At 41.5% G+C, this 19,908-nt stretch overlaps 1 protein-coding gene across 2 annotated transcripts in view; it reads left to right on the top strand.

Annotated features, from left to right (window-relative positions):
* The window catches only part of KCNMB4 (potassium calcium-activated channel subfamily M regulatory beta subunit 4), a 59,455-nt gene that overhangs the window by 17,336 nt on the left and 22,211 nt on the right, over positions 1 to 19,908 (top strand). For both annotated transcript variants that reach the window (XM_036301254.1, XM_036301255.1), the window contains exon 2: positions 10,380 to 10,507. In XM_036301254.1, the coding sequence (XP_036157147.1) occupies positions 10,380 to 10,507 (128 nt within the window). The remainder of the gene's footprint in view (positions 1 to 10,379; positions 10,508 to 19,908) is intronic.

The raw sequence follows: 19,908 nt of genomic DNA, 5'->3' as shown, positions 1-19,908 counted from the left end.
AAACACATCTTCTTTATCCAATTCTCTACTGAGGGACACCAGTTGTTTCCATGTCTTGGCCACTGTGAATAATGCTGCAGTGAACGTGGGGGTGCACATATCTTTGTGAATAAATGTTTTCAAAGATACCCAGAAGAGGGGTTGCCGGGTCATATGGTAACTCTATTTTTTGAGGAGCCTCCATACTGTTTTCTATAGACGCTTCCAGTTTTCTTCTCCAATAAAGATGGCCTTACTTTTATGATGAGAGAAAACCCAGAAATGTCACTTTAAAATAAATGCTCTGAAACACATGGGAAAAGATTAAATAATACACTCAGTGTACTGAAGATGAAGCTACCTACTCGAGAAAACCATCGTGTGTTGTACTTGTTTACCCATCCCACCCAACCAAGTTACGTTACTACAGTGCTGAGGGGATGGAAGAGCCTTTTCTCCAGACTCCTTTGAGGGACAATCCTAGGTTTCTGTAACGTGTCCAAGGCAGAGCTGCACACGGAGCAGGCATTCGGAGGCTGCCTGGGATCATGGAAAAGGCTGAGGTGCCTACACCCTGTAAGCCAATCACTTAACCTCTTGATCCTCAGTTTCTTCACAGACTGAGGATTATAAATAACATATACAATGTTCCAAGAAGGTACTATTGATAAGTACTTGTGAAACAAATAAACCTTGGCATTTGCATTGAGGCACCAAGTAGGGAAAATTTCACAGATGAGGAAAGAGGTTAAGGACTTCGTCATAAACTGTATTTGTAATGTTGAAGCAACAGCATCATTTCTGATATCATAATATCAACTCTCCATTCCTTAATCTGCATGGCTGATAGGAACATATCTACTTGCTACAGCTTGCATTATTTTAAAATATCTGTAGAATCATTAATTAAACAGATGTTTAGCAAGAACCCGCATGTGGCAGGCTTTACTCTAGGTTCTGGGGATGCAGTGTGAAGGAAATCCCTGCTGGCTTGGAGCTTTTTTGTTCTGGCGCAATCATCAGAGGACTTCACTCACTCAGTGCTGTGGTAGGTGCACTTACTGCTTGGATTTGAGATGGCATCTACCTACTCCATCCATTGAGCTCTGTGTCAACCAGCTTTATCTCCCATGCCTGTGTGATATATTGAATGTCCATTTTCTGACTAATGTTGAACACTTTGACCTTCAGTGATTTTTTAAAAAAATCTTTATTGTTGAAAGTATTACATATGTCACCTTTTTTCTCCCATTGACCTCTTATATCCTGTCCCTGGCCCCCGCCCCAGGCCTTTACCACTCTATTGTCTGTGTCCATGGGTTACGCATATATTCATACAAGTTCTTTGGTTGATCTCTTCCCAACCACCCACCCTCCCCCACTTTCCCTCTGAGATTCGTCAGTCTGTTCCATGCTTCTATGCCTCTGGATTTATTTTGTTCAACAGTTTATTTTGTTCATTAGGTTCCATATATGAGTGAGATCACGTGATATTTGTCTTCCTCTGACTGGCTTATTTCGCTTAGCATAATACTCTCCAGGGCCTCCATTCTGTCTCAAAGGGTAAGAGATCCTTCTTTTTTACTGCTGCATAGTATTCCATGCTGTAAATGTACCACAGCTTTTTTATCCACTCATCTACTGATGGGCACTTGGGCTGCTTCCAGATCTAAGCTATTGTGAATTGTGCTGCTATGAACATAGGGGTGCATATATTCTTTCTGATTGGTGTTATAGGATTCTTAGGATATATTCCTAGAAGTGGGATCACTGGGTAAAATGACAGTTCCATGTTTAATGTTTTGAGGAAACTCCATTCTGTATTTCATAATGGCTGCACCAGTCTGCATTCCCACCAGCAGTGTACTAGGGTTCCCCTTTCTCTATATCCTCACCAGCATTTATCATTTGTTGATAGTAGCCATTCTGACAGGTGTGAGGTGATACCTCATTGTCATTTTTATTTGCATCGCTCACCAACTTTAGCAGTCTGCTCAGATCCAGAAGTTAAGTGAATATTACTAATTTCCAAAAAAAAAAAAATGCAGATGTAGTATTAACACATGATAATACGTTATAACTAAAGGAGCACTGGTGGGTGGGTGGATTACTCTACAGGAGGTAGTGAGCCACTTTTCAGAGAAGCATTTAAGGGGAGAAGAACAGCTCTTCTGTGAGTAGCAGTTCAGATAATTAGGGCATTTTCCATCACCGTCTCCCATGCCCCCTATACTCCAGCACATTGGATGACTCAGTCCTTCTGGAACATCTGTACACAAAGTCTTTGCACATTGCATTTCTTGTTGGAATGTCACCTTCCCAACCTGGTCATTCACCGAAAAGCCAGTTCCATGAAGACACAAATCCAAAGTCATCTGTGAAGTCTTCTCTCAAAAATCTCAACACTCCTCACTCATTTGTGGATTATAGTGAACAACATAAACTGATGAACAAAAATAGATCTAGAGACAGAGAAGCATCGATCAGATGCTCAAACCTCAGAGGGAAGGCAGAGGAGGGTGGGCTAAGGGGGAGAGATCCACCAAAGGACTTGTATGCATGCATATAAGCATAAGCAATGGATACAGACACCGGGGGATGAGGGCATGAGTGGGGGGATGGGGGACAATGGGGGGGGGGATAAGGACACATTTGTAATATCTTAATCAATAAAGGAAAAAAAATCTCAACACTCCAAAGCCACATCTTCACTTCCTCTTTTGTGACTACAAAGCCCTTTGTGAATATGTTACTATTCCTACACTGCACACTCCTGGACAGGGAGGGAGGGAAGGGGTGAGGAGTGAGTAATAGCTAATCTGTTTTCTGTCCAGTACTCACTAGTCAAGAGCGGTTTGTTGCTTAAATGATCATTTCTGAAAATCTGTCATTCTAAGGAGGAGAGTTACTGAAATGCAGATCCCCAGCCCCACTGAATCAGACTCAGAAGGTGGTCTTTTTGTCATGCAGTCCCCTGGGCTGTGGACAAACACTCTTCTAGGCTAAGCACCACTCTGCTTCTGCCCAGCCCAGAAGAGCTCTCAAAAAAGCTCCTTTTAGCTTCTCCTGTTCTTAGCTTGCTTTTCACATTTTCTATTTATTTGACCTTCAAATTCTTCCACGGGATTATTTTCATTTAGCTTTCAGATACGTTCTGGAACCACCTGCCCTAGAACTTGGTTTTTTAGCTCTCAGATAATTTTGTATTGTTTGTTCACTACATTCATAAAGTGTGTGTGTGTGTGTGTGTGTGTGTGTGTGTGTGTGTGTGTGTACTTGCTTATTAATGAAGTCGTGAGGATGTGAAACTTTGTGGAGTTTTTAAATGGATCAGTTACACTTTTTTATTCCACGGTGCTTTTCTGATCATACGTTTATATTGTCAAAAAGTCCCTAAAGTTACAAATCATAGCTGACATAGAGATGTCTTACAGGATTTCAGAAAACGGGGGATTTTGGATGAAAATATAATTAGACCCATGTTCCGGTTGATAATGTTTTAAGAATTCATTTTCTAACCAAATTTATTTTGGAAATTATTTAATCAGCTAAACCCATGCTTGTATTATGTCTTTCAATACTACCCTCCCTACCCAAGTGCAATCAAAAAAGAAACTGGAGAAAAAAGCCAGTCTCCCCATTTCTGTATCTTAGATAATGCCTAACACAGAACCCGGTCCCCGTTGTTTAGTTAAATGGATCACGTGTTTTGTGCAGTGGTTTTTTTTTTTAAATGACTCAGTAAAGGAAGAAAGTGAGTTCTGCCTACTCTGCCCACATGATTGAAATGCAGTCCGCAAGACACTTATCACACAAAGAACCCACCCAAGAAGAGTTCTATTAAAATATGAATCCATTGTGGTAGGCTGAAAAGCATGCGATTATGCATCTTGATAAACCCTAAAATAAGATAATGGCAAATAAGTAATAATAAGTCTGTAATCCAATGTTCCACATCAAGTGAAGACAGTGTCTTCCCTTCATGAACTCACTGGAAGCCTTTATATTAATTAATATACTTAGAATAGCCCACTCGATCCTGTCACTTTGTTCATGAATACAGAAGTCAATTTTTTTCCCCCCTAAAAGGTAGGCATTAAACAAATCTATTGCATGCCTCTTTTTCTCCTGGCTTTTTAAAAAAAATTACTTTTTTCTAATTAAATTTATTGGGGTGACCTTGGTTTCTCCTGGCTTTTTAAAGAAAGTGATTTCATGGAAGTTTAGGTCGCAAATGATTCAGTCTCTACTGAAGGTTATTTGGGCAACATTGATTGTGGAAGTTAGGAAATGCTGCCTTTGCAAATGAAATACAAAGAAGGTCAGAACTATATGAAGAAGTTTCTCCAAGGGAATGCTCCTTGTCCTACATGACCGAAAACACTGCGTCTATAAATTCACCTCAGTGAAATTGCATCCATAGCACCAAAAACCAACCCTGGAACCAAACTGAGACTGGAGGGAATAAGCAAAGGCTTACAATGCATTTCTCTGAGAATGTACCAGGCCTGCAAAGAAATGCTTTAGCCCACTAGTCCTCAGGAGGGCTACACCAATTTCATTCCCAAAGAATCACTACACTGATTCTCCAAGAAAGGGATGTAAAAGTCAGTTCTTCTCCCTGACCTCCATATTGGGAGCTCTGAAGAGAAGACTGGAAAGCCCTAAAGATAAAAGACCCAGGAGGCAGTGCTGTGCAGTGGTTAACAACAAACACTGCAGTCTGATTCCCAGCCTCTCCATTTGCCACTGCCCCAGTTTTCTCATCTGTAAATGAGGGTTCTCATAATATCTGCTCATTTGGATTAAATGAGATTTGGATTAATGAAATGCTTGACATACAGTCAATGAATGTTAGACACGATGATGATGATGATGGTGATGAATTGATGATGATGATGATGATGGTTTATGATGATGATGATGATGAAATGGCGTACATTATTCCATGTGCCCTTCCCCCAAAGGAGAGAGATTCATGGTGGAGCTATTCTTGTGTCAGGAAAACCATCAGGCTTGAACAACCTAGAAAGGAAAGGAGTCCCTGTGACTGAATTTCTAATTCTTTTTCTAGAACACTGCTTTGAAATTTCACTTATAACTCATTTTAAAACTTTAAAAATCTACTGATCCACTTAAATAGAATTGAGAAGAAGTCTAGGGAGAATCTGGGTTTGGCTCCACAGAAATTTTAAAGATAGACTAACTGGAGAATCAAGATATATGAGAACGAACAATAATGATTTTTAAGAACATAAAGTTTAGCTTTTAAAATAGTTTCCTTTCAAGGTGTTATGAGCTTTAAAAGTTGCTAGGGTATTATAAGATCATTATTTAATCTATGATACTCTGGAAAGAATGCAGTCCATGAAAAAGAATACTTGGATTTTGATCTCAGGAAACTTGGAGCTTGTGTGAATGAATTTTTCTTATTATTTTTTAAAATATATTTTATTGATTTTTTACAGAGAGGAAGGGAGAGAGATAGAGAGTTAGAAACATTGATCAGCTGCGTCCTGCATACCCTCTACTGGGGATATGCCCGCAACCAAGGTACATGCCCTTGACCGGAATCGAACCTGGGACCCTTCAGTCTGTAGGCCAATGCTCTATCCCCTGAGCCAAACCGGTCAGGGCGAATTTTTATTATTTTTTTAAATCCATTCACACAAGCTCAATGTTTCCTGAAGGCAAGAAACATTTCTTTTATCCCAAGTGAAACCAGGACATACTTAAAACTCACTCAGTGAAAGCTTTTGTCTGACTTTTTCCAGAAACATGCAGGTGTGATTCTCCTGGTCACATCATAGTGTTATTGTCATTTGAGAGAGACATTTAACTCCCCCACCCTCACCCCCTAAAAATAGTAAATAATTCAAACTGAGTTAACTTGCAAATTTTAAAAACCGGCTTTAATTCCATTTGGTTGTTAGTTGTTATTCTCTAAGATGTTTAGTATACCCCTTGTGCTGAGCATACACAGCAAAAAGGGCTCTGATGTGTTTTTAGGGTTTCACTCCTCACAGCTTCTACCTCCAAATCTAGAAATTTCTCCTTCCTACAAAGAACACAGTCAGTTGACACCTACTCTCCCTTTATAAGCTAATTTACCATGATGTAGAAAGGTTTTAATAGAAGGAAAGGAAATGCCTGGCACATTATTGGAAATAAGCAATAGAAAAATCAGATCCCCCTTATGAGCATTTCCTTAATGCAAAGCCCAGGCCCCCAGGAAAGGCCTTACTACACCGTCCTTTCTGCTGGCTGGATGGTGACTCAGGCTTCCCAGCCAGGTCTCCAGGGGCAGGATCTCTTCTGGGAAAAATATTACAATCGTGTTTGTAGTCCTGCCTTCTGCTCGGAACTTTCTTGGTGCACATCCAAGAAGAGAATCATGGAAATGTAGAGCAGAAATTGTTTTGGAGACGACAGATTAGAAAAAAGTGAAATCTAGAGAAAGGACTTATTTACTCAAGCCCAAACACCTAACAAATATTAGGACTGGAGCCCTATCCAATGGTCTCCATTTCTTCTAAGCCCAACTGCTGCTTTGAAGAACTCAGAATTCATCATTTCACAGAAACTCTTCGTGTTATCTTTCTGTTATTAATAGAAGTGGAGCTGTATAGACAGAAGATAAATATGCAGTGACTCAGTCATTAAAATAATACTATTTGCTGGGTTTTAAGCATGTTATGATTCATTAATGCTACCAACATTTTTGAAATTTCACTGTTATCAGGCATAGTTCTACATGTGAAGATACAGGGGGAAAAAAAAAAAGCCCTTGTCCCAACTTGCCAGCGAATGGGGAGGCTGACATAAAACAGACAAGGGTGATGCTGTGTGATCCTAGCTGTGATCGCGTGGGGTGCGACCTCTATGGCCACATGAAGGAGGGGGCTTAACTGTGGGGTAAGAAAGAGAAGGATCCCCCTAACAGGTAATGCCAGAACTGCATCTTGAAAGAAGGGACTAAGGAAAAAGGCATTAAAAGGAGAAAAAAGAGTATTGCTAGTCAGGTAGCTGTGACAGCACATGGCAGATTTGGGTACAAAAGTGCTTCCACATGACTGCATCCCAGGCTTAAGTGAGGCTAAAGACAGGCAGGGATCAGGTCATGATGAGCTTTGTATATCATGCTAAAATGTTTGTATTTTACCAGAAAATAATGGGAAGGTATTGATACATTATATGCTGTAAAATAATATGACTCATGTTATACTGTAAAGCAAATAGATTTTTTTTTCTGTTCCTTAATATCAGATACTTTGGTAAAACATCCGAGAGTAGACTGTGACAGAATTGCCAGGATCTACTTCCAGTTGTCGAGTTGACAGAAATCTCAATTTCCTCATCTGTAAAATGGGGATCATTATAGAGTTGTTGAAAGAAATACACGAGTTAAAGCCTGTTAAGCATGGATTACAGTGTCTGGCGTATTGTAAAGACTTAGTAACTGTAAGCCGGCATTGTCTTCATTGTGCTCATCATCATTACAACAGGCTGAATTGGAGAAAATGGAGGGGAATGCTAAGGGCTAATTTTAACATCTAAAGTTAAGAGTATAAGCTACCTAGGAATAAACTTAACTAAAGAGGTAAAAGACCTCTACTCAGAAAACTACAGGACGTTGAAAAAAGATATAGAGGAAGACATAAACAGATGGAAGAACATACCGTGTTCATGGATTGGTAGAATCAACATCATTAAAATGTCCATACTACCCAAAGCAATCTATAAATTCAACGCACTTCCCATTAAAATACCAACAGCATACTTCAGAGATCTAGAACGAACTCTCCAAAAATTCATCTGGAATAAAAAAAGACCTCGAATAGCTGCAGCAATCCTGAAAAAGACCAAAGTAGGTGGGATCTCAATACCAGATATCAAGATGTATTACAAAGCCACTGTTCTCAAAACTGCCTGGTACTGGCACAAGAATAGGCATATAGATCAATGGAATAGAATAGAGAGCCCAGAAATCGGCCCGAACCAATATGCTCAATTAATATTTGACAAAGGAGGCAAGAACATACAATGGAGCCAAGATAGTCTCTTCAATAAATGGTGCTGGGAAAATTGGACAGATATATGCAAGAAAATGAAACTAGACCACCAACTTACACCATACACAAAAATAAACTCAAAATGGATAAAGGACTTAAATGTACGACAGGAAACCATAAAAATTCTAGAAGAATCCAAAGGCAACAAAATCTCAGACATATGCCGAAGCAATTTCTTCACTGATACAGCTCCTAGGGCACTTGAAACGAAAGAGAAAATGAACAAATGGGACTACATCAAAATAAAAAGCTTCTGCACAGCAAAAGAAACCATCAACAAAACAACGAGAAAACCCACTGTGTGGGAAAACATATTTGCCAATGTCATATCTGATAAGGGCCTAATCTCCAAAATTTATAGGGAACTCATACAACTTAACAAAAGGAAGATAAACAATCCAATCAAAAAATGGGCAAAGGACCTAAATAGACACCTTTCAAAAGAGGACATTCAGAAAGCCATGAGACATATGAAAACATGCTCAAAGTCACTAATCATCCGAGAGATGCAAATCAAAACAACAATGAGGTACCATCTCACACCTGTCAGACTGGCTATCATCAACAAACAAGTGCTGGAGAGGATGTGGAGAAAAAGGAACACTTGTGCACTGCTGGTGGGAATGCAGACTGGTGCAGCCACTATGGAAGACAGTATGGAGTTTCCTTAAAAAACTGAAAATGGAACTCCCATTAGACCCTGTGATCCCACTTCTAGGAATATATCCCAAGAAACCAGAAACACCAATCAGAAAGGATATATGCACCCCTATGTTCATAGCAGCACAATTCACCATAGCTAAGATCTGGAAACAGCCTAAGTGCCCATCAGTAGATGAATGGATTAGAAAACTGTGGTACATCTACACGATGGAATACTATGCTGCTCTAAAAAGGAAGGAACTCTTACCATTTGCAACGTCATGGATGGAACTGGAGAGCATTATGCTAAGTGAAATAAGCCAGTCAATGAAGGAAAAATACCACATGATCTCACTCATTCATGGATAATAGAGACCATTATAAACTTTTGAACAATAATAGATACAGAGGCAGAGCTGCCTCAAACAGATTGTCAAACTGCAGCAGGAAGGCCGGGGAGGGTTGCGGGGCAGGAGGTAGGGGGGTAAGAGATCAACTAAAGGACTTGTATGCATGCATAGAAGCATAACCAGTGGACATAAGACATTGGGGGATAGGGGAGGCTAGGGGACTGTCTAGGGCGGGGGGATAAAATGGACACATATGTAATACCCTTTGTAATACTTTAAGCAATAAAAAAAAAAATAATTAAAGTTAAGAGTAATTTTCCAGTTCTGCTGCATCTTCATTGCTTAGGGTAACATAGGGTCAGAGAGTACTCTGCGGGAGGCATGGCTGGGAAAAGGCATTGGTTAGCAGATTGCATGGATTGTGTACTTGGGGGGAACTTTTCTGCTGATTCTGTTGTCCAAGAGAATGTAAGATAAGAAAACATGCCCTGACTGGTTTGGCTCAGTGGATGGAGCGTCGGCCTGCGGACTGAAGGGTCCCAGGTTCGATTCCGGTCAAGGACATGTACCTTAGTTGCAGGCACATCCCCGGTGGGGGGGTGTGCAGGAGGCAGCTGATCGATGTTCTTTTTCATCGATGTTTCTAGCTCTCTATCCCTCTCTCTTCCTCTCTGTAAAAAATCAATAAAATATATTTAAAAAAAAAAAAAGAAAGAAAACAGAAGTTTCCACCATTGAGAGCAGTATCTGAGCAGAGTAGAGGCTTGGTTTGTTAGTTAAAGAAGGAAAAGGAAAATATTAATGTCCATAGAACGAAATGGGAGATAAAATTAACTTTTTTTTTTTTTTTTGCTTCCCTTCATTGATTGACAGGCTCTCAAAAAGAGAGAGTATGCTTTTAGTTTGCTATTAGATTGTATCTAGTTGTTTATAATATATCCTTATACTGTAAGGACTGAAGGTTATGTTTTCCTGTATTTTTGTTACTAGCATATTTTCTGTAATTGGGCCAAATTTGAATTTGTAGCAGGTCCTCATTTCATTCAGTGTTGTTTCAGTATAACGTTGATGCGATGTCCAAGGAACTTCACTCTTGTTTATATCAGTTAATCTGTGGTGAAATTGGTTTTGTTTTTGGTTTGGTCACAGTTCCAAGAACCTATCATTGACATTAAGCAAGGACTTACTCTAGGTTAGCAATTTAAATTTGGTTGTATTAAAAATAAGGTAGGTTACAAATAGATTTAGTATCTGCATGCCATCTCTATAAAAAATGGAGTACATTTCAATATTTCATAGGATAATAGGTTTACTTTTTGTTGTTTTGTTTTGTTAGTGCTCCTATATCCCTCCCTGTAAGAGAGAAAATCAGAAGAACTTGGAAAGTGTCATGAATTGGCAACAGTACTGGAAAGATGAGATTGGTTCCCAGCCATTTACTTGCTATTTTAATCAATTTCAAAGGTAAGCCAATATTTACATGTACCTATTAAGCTTGTTTATAGCCTTTTGTAGTTTTACACTATGACGTATTACATTAATTAATCATAAACTGTGCTAACTTGAAAAATATACAACATGGAGATTGTCTCAATTCTTTCCAGCGTGTAGGTAGGGAAGACCCTTCTTACTCTACAGGATGGGAGGCATGCAAAGAATCTGCAAGCAAAAAAAAAAAAAAAAAGAGAGAGGAGAGAGAGCGCTTGTATCTTAGAGTGCACCATCTGGGTACACTGAGAACGTGCCTTAGGTAGGATCATTGTATACTAGCTAAGGTGTAGGTTTATTAGCCTCTTGGACTGCTTCAAATATCATTTTCCCTTTTACTTTCTATTCTGATAAAGTACCAATAAAATGAGTTCATACCATTAAAACTTTGTTTGACTTAGATCTCAAGCTATACCATATAATAATGTTTCCTTGGATTAGAACACTTCAGTACCCACACAGATCCATCATGGTAATCTAGTCACCAGACATTATTGAGTATTTACAACACTTGCTGGACATCTCCACTTGTGTGTTTTACGGTTATGTCAAACTTTCTTTTCCTCTGATGGTCCCTCTCTTGGAGAATGGCACTACCATCCACTCGTTTACCTAGTCCAGAAACCTTTGAGTGATTCTTAATTCACTTTTCTTTTGTATACTTTATGACTTATGTTCACCATCGTGCTGATTGTACCTCTGTGACATCTGTTCTGTGCCTTCCCTGTGCCACTGACTTAGTTATTCATATTATTTCTCAACTCCATTAATGTAATAGTCTTCTTCTTTTTTTATTTTTATTGAATTTATTGGGGTGACACTGGTTAACAAAATTATACAAGGTTCAGGTGCACAATTCCACAATATATCATCTGTACACTGTATTGTGTTTTTACCACCCCAAGTCAAGTTTCCTTCCATCACCATTTATCCCCCTATACCCTTCTCCACCTCCCCTCTCCCACCTCCCCCATCTCCACCCTGCTCCCACTGCTTACCATTTTGCATGCAGCTGCCAAGGTGATCTTTCTAAAACCTGAGACTAATCAGGTTACTCCTCATAGTTTTTGAGTCAAGTCCAATTATCTTGGCATGGCCTATGTATCAGGTACCTATTTTTGTGTAATAAACTACCCTAAATCTAACAGCTTACTACTATGATTCATTATCTCTTCTGATTTTATGGGTTGACTGGGAGGTTCATCTGTTGGTCTCTCCTGGGCTCATGTGCAGTCAGATGATGGCTAGAATAGCTGTGTGGTCCATAAGATCCTCTTCTCTCACCTGGTGCTGGCTCAGATGAAGCACCTGTTCTCCACCTGGCCTCTCATTCTCTAATAGGCTAGATTCCCTTGGTTATGACATGGCAGCCTCAGGACAGCATTTCAAGAGAGCCAGGCCTTTGTTTTGGAACTCACATAACATTACTTCTGATATGTTCTGTTGGTCAAAGGGAGTCATGATATAGCCCAGGTTCATGGGGTGTTGAAATAGACTAAAAGCTGCAAAGGTGATGTGGCTATATTTAATCTACAATGGCACACACACCTCTCACCCTAGGCTACCACCTCTCCAGCCTTATCTCCATACTCACACTCTTTGTAATAGACTTTCTGAACAATGTGCAGTTCCAGGAATATCTGATACTTTTATATCCATGCCCCTTTATTTGCTTCTGCTTCTTGACGCCTTGCTGAAGACTCCTCAGATATCACCTTCTCTGGGCTGCTTTGCTTGATCACCAGGTTTCATTTAGTTGTATATCAGTCAGGATGCCATCTGCTGCAGATAAATATAAAACTGTGGCTCAGAGTGCCAAAAACAATTGGGAAATTTATTACTTCGTACATCAAGAAATGCATGAGTGGGCTGACATTAAGGTTGTTTGATGCAATGACTTACAGTGCCATCAAGAACCCCATTCTTCTAGATCCCAGTTCTGCCTCAGGTGGCTCCCTGATGACCATGGTATGGCTGCTGTGGTTCCAGATGTTACAGCCAGACACAGCAGTGATCAACATCAGAAAGAGCCTATCTCTCCTCACATATTTTTATTTTCACAGCTTCCCAAAGCCAGCATCCCGTCAGGTGTTTTGGTTTATAAGAGTTCCTTTGCCTATACACCTAAACTAATCACAAAAAAGAACAACCAGAATCTACCTCTGAACAGGGGATAGGCAATGTGTCCTAAGGTGCATGGAGGAAGGGTTTACACCTGAATAGATTTGGGAAGGAAGAAGACAGGGGATGGAATTTGTGGAACAACCAAAAGTACCAGCTATTATAAGGTGTATCTTCCATGTTCTGTGTACAGCAGTGACCCTCGCTTTCTATAACTATACCAGAGGACCTTTAAAAATAAAATGCACTGCAGATCAATTAAGTTAGAACCTCTGGTGGGTGATTGTAGGCATTACTATTTTTAAAAAATTAACTCCAGAAATTCTGATATATGAGAAATGTTTTATCCTATCTAATATTAGACAAACATGGTAATTAACCATACCTCCGCTATGCTTCCCATTGGCTAATCAGGGTGATATGCAAATTAACTGCCAACCAAGATGGCGGCCGACAGCCACACAGCTGAAGTGAACATGAGGCTTGCTTGCTCCAGTGATGGAGGAAGCCAAGGTTCCCTGCCTGCCGCGGCCCAGCTCTGAGCTCCGGATGCAACAATGTTGCAATTATAGAAGCTAAACAAACCCCAGATACCCACTTTCAGCCAGCTGGGGCCTCAGAGCTTAGAGCGCCAGTGATGGCAACAGAGTTTCAATTATAGAAGCTAAACAAACCCAGATACCTGCTTTCAGCCAGCCACAGCCTCAGAGCTGGAGCTGGCTCTCAGCTCCAGTGACAGCTATAGAAGGTAAATAAATCCCAGAATAAAAAAAAGAGGCTGGGCCAGCACCGGTTTGGCTCAGTGGACAGAGCGTCAGCCTGTGGACTGAAAGGTCCCAGGTTCAATTCCGGTCAAGGGCATGTACCTTGGTTGCAGGCACATCCCCAGTAGGGAGTGTGCAGGAGGCAGCTGATCGATGTTTCTCTCTCATCGATGTTTCTAACTCTCTATCCCTCTCCCTTCCTCTCTGTAAAAAATCAATAAAATATTTAAAAAAAGAGAGAGACTGGGAGCTTCAGTCGCCTGCCAGTCTGAAAATGGCCCTCAGCCCCTCACCCAGACTGGCCAGGCACCCCAGTGGGGACCCCTACCCTGAAGGGGCTTTGGCCAGTCTGCAAACAGCAATCAGCCCCTCACCCAGGCTGGCCAGGCACCCAAGCAGGACCCCCACCCTGATCCGGGACACCCTTCAGGGCAAACCAGCTGGCCCCAACCCGTGCACCAGGCCTCTATCCTATATAGTAAAAGGGTAATATGCAAACTGACCCTAACAGCAAATGACTGGTCACTATGACACACACCGACCACCAGGGGGCAGACGCTCAATGCAGGAGCTGCCCTCTGGTGGTCAGTGCGCTCTCACAGGGGGAGCTCTGCTCAGCCACAAGCCAGGCTGATGGCTGCCAGTACAGCGGTGGTGGTGGGAGCCTCTCCTGCCTCCTCAGCAGCGCTAAGGATGTCTGACTGCAGCTTAGGTCTGCTCCCTGCTGGCAAGTGGACATCCCCTGAGGGCTGCCGGGCTGCCAGAGGGATGTCTGATTGCCATCTTAGGCCCAATCCCCCGGGGAGCAGGCCTAAGCCAGCAAGTGGTCACCCCGAGGTGTCCCAGACTGTGAGAGGTCACAGGCCGGGCTGAGGCACCCCTTACCCCCGAGTGCACAAATTTTTGTGCACTGGGCCTCTAGTATTATATAATAGTTATTACTATATATCTCATATATATCTATTATGAGATTCTAATACATGTACATTCTGATATACAAGCTATATATTAATCATTAATATATCTTATATAGTATATGAAATATATCTATATGTTTCCATTAGACATATATATATACATAATATTTGAGCTATGTTAATATATTTATAAATATATCTAATAAACCAAGGCTTGACAATATATGGTACATAGAGTATATAATGAGTGGTGAATTTTTAAGCTGGAAAAAGTAGCTTGGGGTTAGATTTCTAAAGAATCATACACACCATTCTAAGGAGATGGTTTTTGCCATACAGGCAATGAAAATTTGTAAAAAGTTGTGTTTTCTTTAAACCAAAGACTGGCATGACCAGATCTCTGACTTAGAAAGTAACTGGTGTGAGTGCTGAATGTGTGTTGAAGGGAAAAATAGTGAAAGGCAGGTAACTCTGACTCAGTGATGGGGAAGTGAGGAGAGTACTGATCAAAAAAAATAATATTTTTGAGTGGCTATGATGTGCCAATGATTGCGAATAACATTTTGTTTAGATCACCACATTTCTTATAGTCGTTCTAAGCACTAGCCCTATTTAGTAGATGAGGAAACGGAGTCCTAAAGGAGTTAAATAACTTGCCCAGTGCACACAGCTATTAAGTGGAATCCAGCTAGTCTGATCCCAAAGCTCCTCCTCTCAACCATCTGCAGTGGAGCTTATGTGAGAGCAATGGAAGTGGAAGGCTCTAACAGGGCATATGTCAGGCAAGACATTTAGTTACAGTCAGTAGAACTGAATGACAATGTAAGTGATGAGGAAAAAGAAGGTATCAAATTTGACTGAGTTTGAGAAAAAGCTGGTCCAGCTCTGACTATGCCAAAGTTGAGGGACTCATAAGATACCCAGAAGATGCTTGAAGGAGTTGGAAATACAGACCTTTCATCCAGGAGCAAGAGGTCAGGACCAGTGTTATACAGCTCTGGGAATTGGTGGTGCACCAGCATCCTGGTTGAAGCACAGAGAAGGAGTGCGCACTGGGAGTACATAGAGAAGAGAAATGTGACAGAATCTGGGGATCATCTACATTTAAGGTATAGGTAGGAGGAGATGGAGAAAGCAGTCAGATGGTGAGAGGGAAGTAAAAAAAGAATACCGTAGTATCTTGGCAAACTTTTCAGGTTTTAAGGAGAAGCGGGTAATCCAGAAGGACTCCTGAGAAGTCATCGGTTTGGGCAAGTAGAAGTCTCCTAGCAATCACTGTGAACACAGTCCTAGGATACTGGCTTAGAAATCATCTATAGCCTCCGCAGATGAGGATGTGAAGGCATTAGTAAGTGCAGGGGACTCATTCAAGAAGCTTCCCATGACTGGAAGGAGTGTGGGGAGGAGGTGAGTAATTGAGAGGGAAGGAGGAATGGATGCAGAGCAGTGAGCCTGCTAAATACTAAAACTGCTGAGAAGGACACATTGACCACAGGTAGTTATTAAGACAAAAGTGGAAGAAAAGGAGATAGGATGAGATAAATCGGTTAAAAAGTAGGGATACTCTTTTCTGTGAGGCCGGAGCCACGGAACGAGCGTAGGCACCAGCAGGCAGGAGGAGAGCTGGATATGGAGCCCAGGACTATCTGGATTGGGTGATCCTTATGCTTCTAGGCCCAACCAGGGGCCACGTTCAGAATGTGGGTGAGCTTGCGCTTGCACTTGGAAGCAAACAGAGCACCCCTTCTCGTGGGCTGTCCTGACTAACCAGTCTCGGTCTCCTAATAAACTCCCCACACTCCACTCAGGCACAGAGTTCTCTAAATGCTGCCTCCCCCAAACAGGGTTGCCTCTTATGAGGGCACGAAGTCTGAATATCCTCAGTCTCCAAGCAGGGCTGTTCCTGTGGAATAATGGGGACCATCTGAAAAGAGCTAACCCTCATTCTATACCAGTTCTGTTAACTTCAGGAATAGAAAGTTAAGCCCGCCGTACCTCCCTCAGAATGGATGCTCATTCCCTCTCCCTCATCTCACTGTCTCCCCCCCAAACTGTCGGGGTGTAGATAGACGAGGGGGTGTCTGTCACAACCCAGCAGCACCCGAGACATGAGTTTAAGTGACTCCGGGAAAACAGAAGATTGGAGTTTGGCTCTTTTACCATGCCATATGCGAGAGGAAACAGGAGTGCTGGTTGGAGGTGGGAACATGGCAGCTCTTAGTACACTTTTTACTACTGCTAAGTATGAGATAAAGATAGGCTTACTGTAGAGACTCCCAGCTGCTCTCGATAAGATGAACTTTACATTTAAAGTAACCTTTAGATTTCACTCACATGCAGGAAATAGGGAGAGTAGTTATCAGGAAATTTCCATTTTTAAGTAAAGGGTGTTATTTTAAAAATTGAAGACAGATTATTTGGAGTCTTAGCTTTGTACTGTGTAAGCCTCAGTTAGGAGAGCTATCCTCGGGAGTGGAATCTGCAGTGGCCAGAGCAGCCACCAATAGCCATGCCTGTGTGGGAGGCCAGTCCCCACGTGGTCACCCTGCTCCATGCTCAGAACGGACACTGAGGGCTCCATGGAGCCTGGCACGGGCTGCTCCCATTCAAGGCCGTCTCGTATAAACCTCCAGCTCTTTGCCTCCTTTAGTCTTGGGCTCACAATTCCTTCCAATGTGTATACTTCTAGTTTGCACATTTTTACATAGGTGAGGTCACACTTACCCTCCCTACACCACTTGTTAATCTCTTATCCTTCCCAGGCTTCTTTCTCAGCAAAACCTGAATTATGCCCCCGTACTGAGTGTGTTTTGAAATTTTCATTCCAGTGCTAGAAAACGTCTCTGTAGTCTGTCTTCTCATGCTGTTCTCCTCTTCATCTTTGCCTTAATTGGCTTCCCCTTGAAGGGAGGATGGCCCTGGGAAATGGGTACTCACTCCGCAATTGCTTTTGGATCTAAGGGCCAGGAGGAATGATCAGTCTTTGTTTTCGTGTTTGTTTGTTTTTTTTTTTTTTTAGCTTTTCCTCTAATGGAGAATATAGTCTTTTTCTATCCAGATATACTGTGTAATGCTTTATTTTATTCTTCTGAGTGGATAGTAGTTCACAGAGTGCACAGAGCAGGCTTACACACACACATACACTCACCCAGTGAACAAACCCGGCCACACCCCCTGTGAAGTCTTGAATTATCCCCTGGGTTCGACCCCTCACTATTTCTCACCCAGGTTGTTGGCATGATCTTCAGCTGGTCTTTCACGCTGGGTCTTTCTCTCGTCTGTCACCACACTGTACTAGGTTTTGTTTTGCTTTATTTAAGCCTCTATTTCAGTGGTTCTCAACCTGCGGGTCGCGACCTCTTTGGCGGTCGAACGACCCCTTCACAGGGGTCGCCTAAGACCATCCTGCATATCAGATATTTACATTATGATTCATAACAGTAGCAACATTACAGTTATGAAGTAGCAACGAAAATAATTTATGGTTGTGTCACAACATGAGGAACTGTATTTAAAGGGCCAGAAGGTTGAGAACCACTGCTCTATTTGATCTTGACACAGTCCTGATTAAATTTTCCTTCCTTCTTATTGTCCATGGGATAAAGAGCACGCCCTTCCGATCCCAGCTTCAACTTCTGATATTTCATTATGTGCTAGTCATAGGGAAACAAACAGAAGAAAACAGCAGGGAAAAGAAAACCGGACACAGGTCCCTGCTCATTGGAGCTTGTAGTCTATCTTCATACCATGGCATAGATAATTACAAAGTAGGGTAAATACTCTGCGGGAAGAGCTGAGGGTACTACTGTGTGATGTTGTAACAAGGTGAGGAATCTCAGAGGCCTGCCTGAGTAAATTATAATTAGGTGGAGACCAGAGGATGCTCAACAGTCATAAACTGATGAACAAAAACAGATCTAGAGACAGAGAAGCATCAATCAGACCATCAAACCTCAGAGGGAAGGTAGGGGAGGGTCAGGGAGAGATCAACCAAAGGACTTGTATGCATGCATATAAGCATAACCAATGGACACAGACACCAGAGGGTTGAGGGCATGAGTGGGGGGGTGGGCAATGGGGGGGGATACATTTCCGTAGTAAGAGAGGGACGCTTGGTCTCAAACATTTTTTTTTAAAAAAAGACGCATATGTAATACCTTGATCAATACAGAGAGAAAAAAAAAAAAGAGTTAGCTAGGTTCAAAGTGAGGCGAGGAATATTTCAGAACGAGGCAACACCATGTGCTTGCTGGTGTTAGGAACTGAAAGGCCAGCCTGGCAGGGAGCTGTGAGTGAAGGACCAGTGGTGAGTGCTGCCCCTGGAGAGAGAGTAGGTGGGTTCAGATTTCACTTCTGTGCAGGCACCAGTCAATGATAGGTTTTAAGGAGATGGGTGGTGACATCTGATTGAAATGTTGAACTTTTCCTCCGGCTGTTCCAGTTGCCTCAGATTCCTCTCTGTTTCTCATGCACATTGATGCCTTTGCTCCCTTCCTCTCCTCTTCCCTCACCTGGGGACACTTTTGCCTTTTTTCACTCCTAGGAATTAGCATACCACGGTGGCTGTTGTAGGAACCTTGGAACCAGCCACCTTCTAGTGTGTGTGGTCTTGGGTATGCTACTTGAACCTATTTGCATCGCAGTTCTCTTTGTAGAAGGAAAAAGCAATAAGGTTATTACGAGGCTATCAGTGAGATGGGGTGAGCCTAACTCACAGTAGTTCCTATAAAACTGTTTATTATTATTTTATTACCATTAATAAGATTTGCCTCAAATGTCATTGTGTAACCTTCTCTCACCTTTTCAGGGATAATTAATCACTTCCTCTTCTGTGCTCCCACACTGTGATGGCTGCCTTTACCCTCCTCCTTTCTAGATTATGAATTCCTTAGGGCAACCATGTGCGTCAGGTAGACGGGTTTACATTTCTGCTGTACCCATTAACTGTATGACCTTGGGGAAATGGTGCAACTTCTTGAGCTTAGTTTCATCTATAAAATGAAGGTAATATTATCCATTTTAAGGGTATTTTGGGAGTAAGGATCATATCTGTGCAGTAGTGAGTACTTAGTAAATGTATGTGTGTTTCTTCCCTTGCCCTCTACATTTCTAACTACTAGGGCAGAAATAATGAATCAGTGAATAAATAGCCTGGTTATTCACTGATTGGAGGCTGAGTGACGTATTGAATTAATAAATAATAGGGATTTTATTAATGAGTAAAGCAACAGAACACACAGAGATAACTAAAAAGAAGAGGTTCTGTTGATAAATAAATATATTGTACTCCTGATACTGAGCAGATATGTCCTAATTTTGAAGTCCATTCAAATTATCTTTGTCCTGTAGTATTTTTTTTAATTTTATTTTAATTAATTAATTTTTTGTTATTTATTTATTTATTTTTAATCCTCACTGGAGGATATTTTTTCCATTGATTTTTAGAGAGAGTGGAAGGGAGAGAAGAGAGGGAGAGAGAGAAACATTGATGTGAGAGAGACACATTGATTGGTTGCCTCCCAAACGTGACCCTACAGGGTCTGGGGAATCTGCAACCCAGGTTCATGCCCTTTAC

The sequence above is a fragment of the Myotis myotis genome, unplaced genomic scaffold (assembly GCF_014108235.1).
Source record: "Myotis myotis isolate mMyoMyo1 unplaced genomic scaffold, mMyoMyo1.p scaffold_m19_p_3, whole genome shotgun sequence".
Classification (NCBI taxonomy): domain Eukaryota; kingdom Metazoa; phylum Chordata; class Mammalia; order Chiroptera; family Vespertilionidae; genus Myotis; species Myotis myotis.
This window is presented reverse-complemented; position numbering and strand designations above follow the sequence as displayed.